Below are 15,861 nucleotides of genomic sequence, written 5' to 3' on the forward strand. Positions count from 1 at the left end.
TCTTTCTTGGATTTTCTGGAATGGTCTCTATATAGAAAAAAGTTAACATAACAGGCCTAATGGCTATCCTTGCAAAACCTGTTTGCAAGGTTGACCTTTGGTTGGAATCTGAGAACAGATTTCAGGAAGGTTCCCACCATTAACTGGTAACAGTGGTTCACTGCATAAACTGTTTATACAAATAATGTGGTTTATGCGAACACCTGCTTTTTCTTCTGGGATTCTGAATTTATATGTCAGACAGGGAATGCTTGGGGGTGATTAGTCCCCAGTAAACCCTGACCATTGAGTTCCAAATGAACTTTCCTCATTGGTAACATTTCATGCATGTTGTCACAATTGGTTATTTAATGTGACCCTTGTGTGGAGAGGACTCTTGGAAACTTGTGCCTGGTTTCCCTAGGATTTTGCCCAATTGCTAGGAGTAGGACTCAGCTAGGAAATCGTTGAACTGGATGTGATCTTAGGAACCCTCTGTCATAGTCCTAAATTTCAAATGCTCTGGCATTTGCTCAGTCTCTCAGACATTGTCAAATAATGTTGTGGATTTTTTATTTGAAAAATATAGTCATAGTAGCTATGTGCTAGGTACTAAGAGGGACAGAAAATTCAAAGATTAAATCTTTTACTTGGGAGAACTTAGTACAATAAATGAAAATAAATTAATCTTAAAATGCTTGGGATTCAGTGTAGGCAGTATATATGTTTTTTTCCCTCAAGTTTTTCCTGTCACCTAGCACTTACTTTTTGTCTTAATGAAAGCAAGTCAACTTTGATTGGTAAAGGTATGTTAAAGCAGTATCAGTTAATAAGGTCACAGCTGAAATGTATGGACAGGTAAAGATGCCAACAGGGTGGCAAAAATCTCATCAATTACCATTGGCTTATAAAGAAATTTCCAGTTTCAACCAATTTCTTAGAGATTTTGTGGTTGCATATGGTTCTGAACCAAGTATTTGGGTTAGGACATTAATTTTCACTCAAGTTGTAGGAATACTCAAGAATACTAATAATGGAGTGATTTACCCAGTAAAGACCCAGGATTATAGGAAAGATATATCATAAGTAATTTGTTACATGTAATAGTTAAAGTGCAGAGTTTGAGAATGATTTAGTACTTTTTAAAAAGTTGGAATAGATTTAAAATTCCTATCACTGGCATTTCAATTAGAGAAAATGAAGTGGAACTATTGCCATTCCTATTTAGGTAGCATATCTTACATGCAGTATTATTAAGTTTTTAAAATATTTTTATAGTGTATGGACACAATACCTTTATTTTATTTTTATATGGTGCTGAGGATTGAATCCAGTGCCTCACACGTGCTAGGCAAGTGCTCTACCAACTGAGTTCCAATCCCAACTCCAGTCCCCCGTATTATTAATTCTGTGACACACAAGGGAAAAAAGGTTGAGAACATTGCTGTATAGGGATAAATCATAGTGGTAACAAAAATTGAGTAAAGTTTAATAATAAATACATGTTTCTGATTGTAGATCTTTTTAAGCATATATTCATATTTTTTTATATTTTATATAGCTATCCAGACAATGAAAAATCATTGGATTGGTTTCTCCCTCCTCCTCCATTGATTTCAGAAATTCCAGAAACTCAGGAATTAGAGGAGGAAATAGAAAGTCATAAATTGCAAGGTAAGTTATCATATATTTGTTGTGAAACCAAATGCATGCAGTTAATGTCAATGTAAAAAACCTAGTAACACATGAAAATATTAATTCCTTTATTTTAATGGAAAAAAATGAGTCAAAGACTTCTCTTATTCAAAATAATGCTCACCAAACCTTATGATCTAACACATTTACCTTCTCCATATATACATACACATATGTGTGCATAGTACATAATATCCTATCACATACTTGTTCTGACTATTGTTCAGTGAATATTTGTTTCTCTTTAACCATTAAAATTCCTGTCACTGCTCTTCAGTTTTGCTCTTTTCTAATTGGTAAGATCTTCTGGGAGACAGATCTTTATGTGAAAGAACAAGATAACAGAAGATTATACATGTTGAGACCATTTTTTTAAATCTTGAGGAATGCTTAAACAATATATGTTATCTAATATGATGTTACTGGTAAAATTTTAATCTTAAATTGGTAATTTCATGCATAAATATTTTAATATTAAGCTTATAAGTTACATGATTTATATATAAATAGATATATGTATACTCTTGAATGTATCAAATACTATACTTCATGTATGGTATACATCTGGTATAATATTTATAAATAGATGGTAAAGCAAATTTAAGCTCTAATAAGACTTCTGAACTTCCTCTAAACATCCCATAGATTTTGGAAAAAAAAAAAAAAAACTCTAAAGAAATGTTTAAAATTCTATCACTCTGATGAAGATATTTCTTTATCTTGATTTTAGAAGTAGGATTACAAAGTTAAAAAAAGCATTGTGTCCTATATTTTAATACTGGATCATATTCATTAAGATTTTATATGATTGACCATTATATTTCTGTGTGTAAATTATTTATATAAAATTTTACATCCTCATAATTACTTGTATAAGTATGCCATTTGTAGTAGCCAAAATAGTTAAATATTAAAATTATTACTACTTTTGTCATCAGGATTTAAACCTATTTTATAACATAGATGCTGTATAAATTTTGAATTTAATCTTAATAATTCTGAAGTAATTTCAAAGTTGCTTTCAGAAACAACCTGGTATTTCAAAGCCATATTTGGTATTAGAGATTATCTTGTTATTATACTAATACTTTTCTTGACTTTCATATTTAACAAAAAAAAATTTAACTAGTAAACTTTTAAAAATTAATTAAATTTTTCATTATTATATTGAAAATGTGTTTTAATGAATAATATATAATAACCAATATATTCCTCTTTTGTAGGTCAGGAAAATAATCCAAAAATGTTAATGTCAAATTTAAAGATTACTAATGAAGACCTAAATTATATTTCACCAACACAAAAATTCCAGTTTCCCTCTTATAAATATGAATATGATTATCTAAATTTAAGAGTAGCAGGTATTAATGACTCATCACTTGTTGCTGGCAAGCTGACATATGGTTCTTCTCAGAAATATACGAACCACATGGGCACCAAGATAGCACCTGAGGATACTGTTCCTGATGATGCAAAATTAGGTAACGTTATAGAGGAAAAGGGAGAGAGCACACCAGCATTTCGAAAAAGGTAATTAATTAAATGTAATAAATAACATTCAGTGAATAAAGTGGAATATTAATGTGTTCATCCAAAAATATTAAACATGATAGATTCTGAATGAGAAAAACAGTAATAACAAAGTATTATACATTAAACATTCTGTTATATTTGGGATTCTAGATTTTTACCTTTAAGGACCTTACAATTTAGTGGGAAGCATAGATACATAACTAAAAATAATTGACTAAATACTTCATGGTATGACAGTTATTTTCATGAAGTAAGTATATTGTTAGAGCAGTGATTGTTAAACTTTTTATCATAAGTACCCCATTGCATTTAAAAAGTATTGAAGATTCCCAAAGAGTTTTTATTAAGGTAGGTTATATATATCAGTATTTAATCATATTAGAAATTAAAATCAACAAATTAAAAAGTACTTATTTACTAATTCATCTTAAACTCATACTAAACCTACTACCGATTAATCTAATTAATGAATTTTCAGTTAAAAAGACTTTTCCTACATGAAATGTAGGAAATAATGTGTTAAAAATACATTAGAGGAACATATTAAAAATAATGTATTGTATACTAATGGTCCCTGACATAGTGATGGTTTGACATAGGAATTTTTGACCTTATGGTGGTTTGAAAGCAATGTGCATTCAGTTGAAACTGTACTTCAAATTTTGGATTCTGATCTTTTTCCATGTTAGCAATATATAGTACCATACTTTCTCACTGAAACTATGCGGGCAACAGCAGAGAGCCATAGCTCTCTGTCAGCCACTCAGTAACCAGGGTAAACAACAGATAATCTACAGTGTACTGTGTTACTAAGCTGCAATGTTCAGTAAGTTAGATATAGTAAGTGCATTTTTGATTTATGATTTTCAGCTTATGATAAGTTTATTGGTACATAATCCCACTTTAAGTCCAGGAGCATCTATGTATATAATAGAATACTATTGAGCCATAAAAAAAATCTAGGAGGGGCTGGGATTGTGGCTTAGTGGTAGAGTGTTTGCCTCGTATGTGTGAGGCCCTGAGTTCAATTCTCAGCACCACATATAAATAAAATAAAGGTACATTTATAACTAAAATAAATATATATATTTTAAAAACCTAGGAAATTTTGTCATTTGTGGCAACACGAATGAATGTAGAAGACATTATGTTAAGTAAACTAAGCCAGGCACAGAGAATCAAATAACACGATCTCCCTTGTATGTGGAATCTAAAGAAGTCAAACATAGGGCTGGGTATGTAGGTCAGGAGGAGAGCACTTGCCTAGCATATGTGAAGTTCTGGGTTTGATCCCCAGTACTGCAAAAAAGAAAAGAGGTTGGTTGAACTCTGAAATGGGGAGTAGAATTGCAGTTATCAGAGTCTGGGGGAGATGTGAAGGAGGAATGCGGAGGTATTGATGAACAAAGTTGCATTTATATAGAAGTTCTGGTGTTCTGTTGTGTAGTAGCTGCAGTTAATAGTAATGTATTGTATAATCCAAAATAGCTAGAAGAGAATGGTCTCATTCCAAAGAAATGATAAATGTTTGAGGTGACAGATTTAATGATTACCTTGATTTGGTTACTACAAACTGTATATTTGTATCAAAATATCACTTTGTACCCCATAATTATATATAATTACCAGTTATCTATTATATTAAAAAATTAAGTTCTATTTTCTAAAACAAAAAAATAGTTTAGTGAGAAAAGTGGCATTGTTTTATATTTTTGCAGTATAGTTGGATTCTCATTTATGTCTTTTAAGTCTGTTGTGATGTCTTGTGACTTGGCTTAGTAATATTGTGAAAATAATTTTGATTTAATGGACTCCCTGAAAGAGTCCCAGACTGTTCTTTGAAAACAGGTGTCCTGGAACATTTAACATGAGGACATGATCTACCCCAATCAGGGAAAGCTTTCTTGAGTAAGTGGTGTTTACACTTAACCTTAAAGAAAAATAGAAGTAAACTAGGTGAAAATAAAGAGGGAGAGTGTTAATAGGTAGAAATAATAGAATGTACAGAAGTCCTGAGGTAGCACAGAGTTAAGCAATTCTTTGCAAAAAGTTCCTTTAGTTTGAAGTAAGAGAATGCTGAGAGGTAAGGTATAAAGGAACTAAGCCATTCAGAATCTTTTAGACCATGATCAACATCTTGTACTTTAAGGCCATGTTTCTTAAATTATGGCCCCTAGACACACTGTATTGAGGCACCTAGAATGGTTTTTAAAATTTTAGATTTCTGGATCCTACCTTAGACCTATTAAATCATAGTTTTAGTAAAGATGAGAATGGGATCTAGAAACTAATTTTAAACAAATTTTCCAGATGATCATATTGTATACTAAAGTTTGAGAATCATTTTCCTAAAAGTCCATGCAAAGGAGTGAAATTAGATTTTCTTTTCCTTTAAAATTGATTTTGGCCCCAGTATGGTGGACAAACAAGAAGGGAGTTAGAATATATTGTAAAGAGTCAATTAAAAGGTTATTATATTGGTGTAGGTGGGAGAGAAGTCTTGACCTAGGACTTTGATAGCAGAAATGAAGAGAGTCCAAAGTTATTTAGGAGGTAGAATCCCATGGGACTTAAATGATTACTATATGTGAGCACTTAAACCTACATTTCTAATTTGAACCAGAATAATGAAGAATGGTGGGCCCTTAAGTAATATAAAAAAAAACTTTAAAAAAGATTAGATTTAGGGGAATGTGAAAATAGATTTGGACATGTTGATTTTAGGTACTTATAAATTATGCAGACAGACAATTGAATATATAGGTTCAAGATTCAGAAGAGATCTAGTTTATAGTTTTTGTTCTCTCTATGACATAGATGAGGTTATCTGTCATTTTGAGAGAATAAGTAGGGCATTATGAAAGATTGGGAAGAATAGGAAAAATTTTGGAGATTAGGAAAGCAATCTAATTAGACTAATGCTGAGCACTATAAATGATGCTGGATATTATAAAAAGAACAGTTGGGGTAACTATGATTTCTTATATCAGATTTAATAAGTTATAATTCAGATAACATGAAATTCACCCTTTTGAATGCACAAACTCATTGGTGTTTAGAATACTTATATAGTTGTACAGCCATCACTATTATTTAATTTTAAGACATATTCATTACCCCCCACCCAAAGAAACTTAATATTAATAAAGTCCTACAAAATTATTCCTGTTAAAGAATGCCAACCAGGAAAGCAGGGTGCCCAGACTCCTTACCTCTCTAAGTGCCTGAAAAACTCAGGTGTTTCTACAACCCAGTCTCTATAGGTTCATTTGCCAGAATGACTTAAATCTCAGGAAAACACATTTCTTGCATTTACTGGTTTATTATAAAGGATACAACTCCAAATATAGAAATTTATAGGGCTGACTATTGGGGATGAGGTGGAGTAAGCCTCTGTGAGTGTGCCACCCTGTCAGCACCTTGATGTGTTCACCAACTCAAAAGCTCTCTGAGCACCATTGTTCGTTTTAACAGAGGTCCCATTATATGAGCTTGATTGATGAAATGATTTGTCAGTGGCAATGAACTTAATCTCCAGCCCATCCTGAAGGTCAAAGGGGAAAGAGTAGGGAGACCAAAAGTTTCAACCAGCTAAGCACATGGTTGAATGGGAGAGAGAGAAGAGAAAAAAGGGAGAGAGAGAAAGGAGATCAGAGTCCTTCTGGGGCACACCTCCAATGACTAGAACACCTCCCACTGAGCTAAAAGTCTCCATTATGTCCCAGTAGCTGGGGATTTGACCTTTAACACTTGGGCTTTTGACCCAAACTACAGCATTTCTGACCCAAACTACAGCATTTCTGAACTCTTTATTTTACTCCATGGACTAATATATGCTATTTTTATGCTAATCCTACAATGGAGCTTTGTAGTTTAAATTAAGAAGTGTGAGTCTTCCAATTTTGATCTTTTTTTTTTCAAGATTGTTTTGGCTATTCTGTGTTCTTTGCATTTTCATATGAATTTTAGTATAAGAAGCCAGCAGTTATTTTGATAGAGATTGTGTTGAATCTGTAGATCAACTTGAAGAATCTTACCATCTAACAATTTAAAATCTTCCAATCTAGGAACATGAGTTGTCCTTCCATTTTTAAAAGTTTTCTTTAATTCTCTCAATTATGTTTTAGTTTTTCAGTGGATAGTTTTATACTTATGTTGTTAAATTCTTAAGTATTTTATTTTTTTGCTGTTATTTTACATGGACTCTTTTTTTTTCCTTAATTTTTTTCTTCAGATTTTCCATTGCTAGTTTATGAAAATATAATTGTTTTTTGTATATTGACATTATATCCTGCAAGCTTGTTACTGATGACTCTGAATTTTAATACTAATCATCTGCTCCAAAGTTGTACTTTTTACCCATTCATATTCCACTGCCTTGCTGTAATTATTTTAAAAAATCATTCAGGAGTGAGGTTTTGTGATGTAAGTATGATAAAAATAATAAAGTGGATAAAAGTTGTCAGAATCAAAATGGAGTCACTTTTGTCAAACCCTAACAAAAAGGGAATAGAGAGGTCATAAAGAAGGGGATCTCTCACACAATGGCCTATGATAAAAACTGTTATGAGTACTCTGAAAACCACAACCTTGCATAAAGGCATTAAGGTACCACATCCTTACACAAAGAATACTTTTGCAATGACATTTGCCCAACAATTTGTCAGCCTTGAACTGACACTGCTCTTCTTATTAATCCTTGCTGAGGAAAGTTGTTTCAGTGCAACTTATTAACCTTATTTTACCTTTCAAAAGCCTTGCCATTCTTTGCCTCTCTGGTATGCATATGGTTTGCCATTACTCCAAGTAAATTCATTTCTTTGTAGAGCCTCTTGCTCTGTTTTTTTTTTTTACTATTTTAAAGTTTTATTTTATTTTTGACTGACACAATTGTTGTAGATATTTATGGGATACCATGTGATATTCTGATACATATATACAACTGTGTAATGATCAAATTAGGGTAATTAGCATATCCATCACTTTAAACATTTAATCATTTCTTTGTGATGAGAGAAATTAAAAATTAAAATCCTCTCTTCTAGCTATTTTGAAATAGGTGATATATTATCATTAACTATAATCACCCTATTATGCAATAACACATCAGAACTTGTTCCTCCTACCTGTATGTAACATTGTATCCATTGACCAATCTCTTCCCATCCTACTCCTATACCCTCCCCAGCCTTTAATAACCAATATTCTATTCTCAATTTCTATGAGATGAATGTTTTTATTTCACATGAGCTCATGCTGCATTTGTCTTTCTGTTCCTGGCTTATTTCTTTTAACACATTGTCTTCCAGGTTCATCCATGTTGAAATTGACAGCATATCATTATTTTTTATAGATGAATGAGTCCATTTTCTCATCCTCTGGAAATGCAGTCTGTCTTCTTTATCCATTGCTCCATTGAATAAATGTGAAATGCTTCATGAATTTGTGTGTCACCTATTCTTCTCTGTACCATTCCAATTTTAGTATGCATGTGTTCCTCTGCGAATATTAACATCCCAGACCAAGGGGTTGCAGTCTTTCCCTCTGCAGATGTCTGGCATTCTCCCTTGAATGTGTATTCTTTGTTTCACCTCCAAAGACATCTAACCCTGGGCCTTTCTCTTCAGTATTTCTCCAGTGTTTAAGCTCCATATTGCAGAAAGCTCAGTCCTTATCCCTGGTGCCAGTACAATAACGAGGACATGGTTTTGAGAAAAAGGAAAAAGGTTTATCGCTTTGCTAGCAAAGGAGAAACACAGGGGACTCCTGTCCCAAAAGCTGTGATTCTTGCTCTGTTTTTTTAAATTAGTATTTTTGGGTTTATTTTTGTTTGTTTGTTTTTGTATCAGGGATTGAACCCAGGGGTGCTTAACCACTGAGCCACATTCCCGGCCCTTTTTATTTTTTTTATATAGGTACAGAATATTGCTAAGTTGCTTAGGGCCTTGCTAAGTTGCTAAGGCTGGCTTTGAACTTGTGATCCTCCTTCCTCAAGCTCCCAAGTGGCTGGGATTACAGACATGTGCCACTGTGCCCAGCTTCTGTTGTTATTTTTATATTAACAGGAGAAGCAGAGTTTAGAATATTGGTAAGAAAGTGGCCATGGAATTTAAGTCCACAAAATGTAGACAAGAAAAGAAAAAGGGAAGATAGCTTAGGAAAAAATAGGTTAATTACAGTTAACTTGTTCTTTGAACTCACTGGTTCTTTGAGCAAATAAACTAACAGAATAAAAGTTTGAAGTTAGAAAATAATATATCGGAATCATTATTCATCAGATTATTGAGAGGAAGGGCAGTTTGGGATAATGACAGACTCTGGTGAGACAGTAGATGACTGAGGTTATGTGAAGGAGAATGCCTTTGGAAATGAATTTTCTGAGGAATTGAGAGATAAGGATTTTGAATGGGTTGTCTCCATGAATGTTGCAGTAGCACAGAATATTGGCAAAATTCTGAAAGCAAGAGGAAAGTATTCTAAAGTGACCAGAAGGTTGATAAGTGATATATGCTATTAGGAAGTGGCATAGATGAATAGAGTAGATTACTATTGTGAGAGTGGGAAAATGGTCTAGATTTGGAATAGAGAGGAAAACACTCTCAATCTTCAAGTACATTGAATGAAGAGAATTAGGAGTTTCCACTTAGGGGTTTTCTTAAGAAGCAACAGTTTTCTAGGGCAGAGCCACATTGTTTGTTTGTTTGTTTGTTTGTTTTTAAGGCCAGGGATAATAAATAATCAATGAGGAAGTCAGGGACCTAAGGGAGTTTATTAAGTGGGAGTTCCAGAGGATTTAGGAAGATTCTGAGGTCCAGAGAATTTTGGTAACTAGAATGTAGATAATGTCTTTACAGTTTGTAAAACTTATTTCAAACTCTTACTAACTTTAAAGTCACACAGCTACAAAGCAGAGGAGCTTTAAACTTAAACCTAGGTCTGTCTGATTCTAACCAATATCACAGCATATTGCAGGGAATCATACTATAGCTTGAATATCCTTGTTCCCAGTACAATATGTTTTATCTAAGATTATCTGCTTTTGAATTTTCCATCTTCAAAGATAAAACATTAGAGGATGCTAAAATACATTTTTCAAGTTTTTTCAAAGACTTGTTCTGATACAAAAGCATATCATTGTGACAAAGTAATTTACAAATTATTTCATGTTTGCATAGTGTTTAAGTATTATTTCTTATAGAATTCTGTAAGTCTGATACCTTATATCATCCCCCATTACTTATTCTATAAGATGTAAGTGTTATATTGGAAACCTTAATGATTACTACATCTCTTGAGGCTATTTTGAACAAATTATTGTGGTAGATTTTCTTTTGATCAAATATAATACAGTCATAAAGATGATGTCTCCTTGTTTTTCAGAACTTTGCCAAGAAGTATTTTTTACATTAGGGTTATTATTAGATAGTGTTTGGGATGATTTGATCTGCTAATACACTTAGTTTACTTCTTTTCCTATTTGGGGGGATGATGTAGGCTAGGGTATACAACCTTGAATTGACTGGCAAGTAAAACTGAATGAACTGATACTTTCTGTGAAACTAAATGTTATTGATAACAACTTTTAATTCATGACAAGAATGTTGATTTATTCCTATAAATTTAATACATGTGTTAATATATTGTTATATTGAATCACTTTAGTAAAATATAACTACTATTAGGTGAATTACTTTTTTGTGACTATATTGTGTGGCCTTTTTCCCTCCCTTTAGCACTTTTCTGACTTATTCGGTAGTCATTAATTATCTTGTTGTATACAGCTTATCCCCAAACTTAGTGGCTTAAAAACAACAATAAATGCTTTTCTCATTGTTTCTGTAAGTTAGGAACTTAGGAACAATTTAATTGGATGTTTTGGCCTGGGGTCTCTCATGAGAATGCAAAAGAGATTGGGAACCTCTGACAGGGCTATAATCAGAATTTTGGCACAGTCTGTGGTCATCTGACACTTGACAGGGGATCTGCTTTCATGGTGGATCATTCACCTTGACTGACACGTTGGTGCAGGCTCTTGACAGGAAGCTTCAGTACCTATCCACATGGGCCTTCTTCATAAGGTTGTTTGAGAGTTCTTAGGATATGGTGTTATTGATAGAGTTCCTTCACAGAGTTGAGTCATCTAAGAGACTATGTGAAAGGGACAATGTCTGATGTCTTTGTCTTTTTGACCTAGCTTTGGAAGTCACACACTTGGACGTGCAGTACTCTACTAGTTACAAAGGCCAGTTCTGATTAAATGATTCAATTTGTTGCAGACTGCAAGAGTGTGAAAAAAAAAGGAGGCAAGGATCATTGAGGCCATCTTAGACATTGGCTACCACAAATGGATTTATCTGAGTTTTAGGAAAATGAAAAGATGTATATCCATAGTAAATTTTAAAAGTCACATTTTAGGAGATTGATTGAATTTTTTATTTTTATGGGCATGTTTAAAGAGACAATTTAATGCTATCTTTAATATTCTAAGCAACTGTTACAGGTAAAAAACATGTGGTTCTTTTTCAGATTATTTAAAATATGTGACAATATGCATGGAGGTACTTATTCTAATAACAGTGCAAACTTGGACTCCGTAGTTAACTCAGTGAAAATTATTGAAACAGAAATGAACAAGGAGAAATCATGGAACTGTAGCAATAATAAGCAAAAACCTCAATCAAACATGTTTATAGCAAATGAAGCTTTTTCATCTTCTGAAATTGGAGATGACATACTTAAAGTACCATCATATTCACTTGCATCCCAACCTCATAATATTCAAGGTGATTTCTTGCTTTTTCATTTGGTTTTATAAAAATACAAATTAATCTGCATTTTGTAGCATAGAGAAAATACAAAATTATAAGTGGGTTATCTATGTGCAATTTCTACCTTTCTTTATTATGTTGCATTATTTTTTAGCTGTGTTCTAATATTTTTGCCTATGTTCTCAAGAAAAAAGTTGTGTAAGTTTTATTGAAGCAATTTTTTTGTAGAAAAAGTTTAAAAATATTCATCTATGATTTTTTTAGGGGTAACCAGAAGTGGTATAGGTTCCTTGAAGGCTGTCACAGAAATTCGTATCCTTTAAATTATTTTACAACATATTTGATATTGTGAAATCACATTATTAAAATATTGTTTCATTATGTTCCTGTGCATTTGTTTTGGTTACAAAGAAAAAACGAAAAGTGTATCTTTTGAATCATGTAAGAGATACATGTGTATGATAGTGCTATTCCAAGTGTTGTCTGTGTTCTGGTGCCAGCTTGAATTGTATGTACCAATAGAAGACAAGATAAATACAGAAATCAGATTTGTATTTGGCAGAACTCTGGTCAGCTTTACTTACACATAGATACAGATAATATCTTATGTTTTGGATAAGATCAACCATAGTGGATTAAACTAAGTAGGGGAAATGGAAAGAAATGGACTTTTTGTTAATTGGGTACATTTTTACAAATCTAACATTTTTGAAAGAACCTAGTTTATACATATAATCCAACTTACATGTTTGGCCATTTCTAGTGCAAATATTTTGGGTGTATTCTGATGATAATATCTTCTTTGCCTCTTAATACCCTGTGCATGTCAATTTTATTACAACTTACCAGCTGTTTATATGACTATTTCCTCAAGACCTAAGAACTCCTTGAAAGCAAGGGTTGTGCTTTATCTACTTTCCCATCTCCAGATACATTTAAAGGCAGGTAAAGTAAAGCACATAAGTAAGAAACCTTGTAGGCAGAAAAGTAGCCATGAGCAAGGGGGAGGGTAAAAAATTGTTTGGAAATAACAAGCATTCCAGTTTGATTAAAGATATAAAAGAAATAGGAAATAATCCTGGATAGGTATTTTAGGATTAGATCATTTAATGCCATAAATACCAACATAAAGAATATTTTATGTTTTTGTTTTTAAACTCCTCCTTAACTCTATTGTCATATAATTAACGGGTAAAAACTGTATATATTTGAAGTATGCAATGATGTTTTATTATTATTTTACAGTCTGAAAATGATTACCATAATCAATATTTCTATCACCTTATGTATTTGCCTTTTGGTATATGTGGTGAGAATACTTAGAATCTGTTCTCTTAGCATTTTGTTTTTATTTTTTTAATTAAAAAAAATTTTTTTGAGATAAAGTCTTGCTATGTTACCCATGCTGGTCTTGAACCTCTAGGCTGAAGCAGTCCTCCTGCCTCAGCCTTTCAAGTATCTGGGACTATAGCTACATGCCATCATGATCTTGTTTTGTTTTTTAATATTTATTTTTTAGTTGAAGTTGAACACAATACCTTTACTTTATTTATTTATTTTTATGTGGTGCTGAGGATTGAACCCAGGGCCTCACACGTGCTAGGTGAGCACTCTACTGCTGAGCCACAATCCTAGCCCCATGCCCTTGTTTTTATTTTTAATAAATTTATTAAACAATGAGGAGAAACCATGTAAGATTTTTGAGCAGTCAAGCGAACTCATCTAAACTATGCTTTATGGAATTAGTGACTCACAGCTGAGGAGTGTTGTAGAATTCACAAAAGTTATGGTTTGGTTAGCAAAACAAAAAGTGAATTCCAGATATTGGGAAATCTAGGCAATAGTGACTCTAGTCCCAAGTACTCAGAGGATCATTTGAGGCAATTCTGAAGTATGGTTAGAAAATATTTTCCTGAACACTTATGAAAAGTTGTATCCAATGCAGATAACTAAATTGGGTTAAAATGGGGGAAGGCCTACATGATATTAAACTTCAGTCTTTAGCACTGCTCTTCAGCACCATGTCTCAATCCTGCTGCACTTCTCTCTTGTGATCTAAATAAAATGGAACATAGGAAATAGATTAGTAAAAAGCATGTTTAAAGATAGTTAAACAATCAACTATTTGTATAACTGGGCTTTTCATAGTATGGCAGTACCTTCTTAAGACTTTTAGAGATTTTGATGCTATATATTAGCTTAAGTGGTTCTGTAGTTTAGGTATCTTTGTTGGTTAAGACTACTATGTATACTTCTGTTCATTGATTTATTGTCAAAAAATTTCATTTGCTATAAAACTGAAGTACTATGGGTTATTGTTTCTGAATGTATACAGTAGAAGACTGAAGGCTATTCCTGATAATTTGAGTTTGTGGATTACTTGGACACAATATATTTGCTGATTCTTTTCCAATATTTTCCAATATTTGAATACTCAGGACAGTAAATTTTGTCAGATTGATCCTGTCACAGTACTCTTGTCATTTTCAGTTCTAGAGACAGTTTTCCCCTTTATAACATATAATCATAATGCCACTACTTAGTTTGTTAAAAATTTTTTTGAGTGTTGATAATGATGATAAATGATGTTAGTGATTGAGTTTTTTCATGAGCTGGGAAACTGATTCTGCACTACTCTGAATCAAAGATTAATTTTTGTTAATATAAATTGATGTGTAACTATCTAATGAGAGAAAAACAGCATGATACCTACTTCTGGGCTTGTTATGAATAAATATTTTAGAAGAAAAGACATATCTTGAAGGAAAAATGAGATTCCTTCAAAATCTGATGGATTGACAAACTCAAAATTTCATTTTTATTTTGGAATAAATATTCTGACATGCATAACAGAAAGTAAAATGAAAATTTCTAAATTAATGGCTTGACTTAATGCAATCATATATTAACTGAGTTACTGTGTGTCAGGCATTGTTCTAGGTATTTGGGATATATCAGTTAAGAAAATAGATAGTAAATCCTTGTCTTTGGAGAGTTAACCTTGGGATAAGGGTGGGGAAGAAGATAGATCTGAACAATTATAATAGTATATAAATAAGTTATATAGTATTTTAAAAGGCAATGAGTACTATGGAAAAAGAAAAATGTAGAGCAGGGTAAAGGAGGGTTTAATTGGGACTGCTGGATTTGAGGATTCAGGATGTAGAATTAAATAGAATAGTTAGGATAGGGCTTCATGAGAAGGTACAATTTAAGCAATTAAAGGATGTGAAATAGCCAAAGAAATTTGGAAGGAAGAATAATCTAGGCAGGGGGAAGGCTTCATGGAAGGTATATGACTGATGTTTTCAAAGAATGGCAGTATAGGTGGAGGAGAGGAATGGGAGTGGGGACCAGTAGTAGAACATGGAATCTGAGAAATAAAGGCTAAATCAGGTGCAGGAAGAAGCAGTAGTAGGGTGACAAGACTACATAGCTGTCTACATCAAGAGAAAGAGGGGTTTTTAGCTATAGTCCCAGATACTTGAAAGGCTGAGGCAGGAGGACTGCTTCAGCCTAGAGGTTCAAGACCAGCATGGGTAACATAGCAAGACTTTATCTCAAAAAAATTTTTTTTAATTAAAAAAATAAAAACAAAATGCTAAGAGAACAGATTCTAAGTATTCTCACCACATATACCAAAAGGCAAATACATAAGGTGATAGAAATATTGATTATGGTAATCATTTTCAGACTGTAAAATAATAATAAAACATCATTGCATACTTCAAATATATACAGTTTTTACCCGTTAATTATATGACAATAGAGTTAAGGAGGAGTTTAAATGTAGTTAACTAATAGTGATTCAGAATAAGAAGAGTGCTGTAAAATCTCTTTCAAGCTTGCAATAGATTCTTACCTTGGAGAGATGTTTATTCTTTAA

The 15,861-nt window shown here is 32.6% G+C and overlaps 1 protein-coding gene across 2 annotated transcripts in view; it reads left to right on the plus strand.

Moving 5' to 3' along the window:
* Hfm1 (helicase for meiosis 1) overlaps window positions 1–15,861 on the plus strand; it is an 82,987-nt gene that overhangs the window by 3,460 nt on the left and 63,666 nt on the right. For both annotated transcript variants that reach the window (XM_076861969.1, XM_076861971.1), the window contains exons 2-5: window positions 1,541–1,653; window positions 2,898–3,204; window positions 11,734–11,990; window positions 12,240–12,287. In XM_076861969.1, coding sequence (XP_076718084.1) covers window positions 1,541–1,653; window positions 2,898–3,204; window positions 11,734–11,990; window positions 12,240–12,287 — 725 coding nt within the window. The remainder of the gene's footprint in view (window positions 1–1,540; window positions 1,654–2,897; window positions 3,205–11,733; window positions 11,991–12,239; window positions 12,288–15,861) is intronic.

This window comes from Callospermophilus lateralis, chromosome 7 (genome assembly GCF_048772815.1).
Source record: "Callospermophilus lateralis isolate mCalLat2 chromosome 7, mCalLat2.hap1, whole genome shotgun sequence".
NCBI lineage: Eukaryota > Metazoa > Chordata > Mammalia > Rodentia > Sciuridae > Callospermophilus > Callospermophilus lateralis.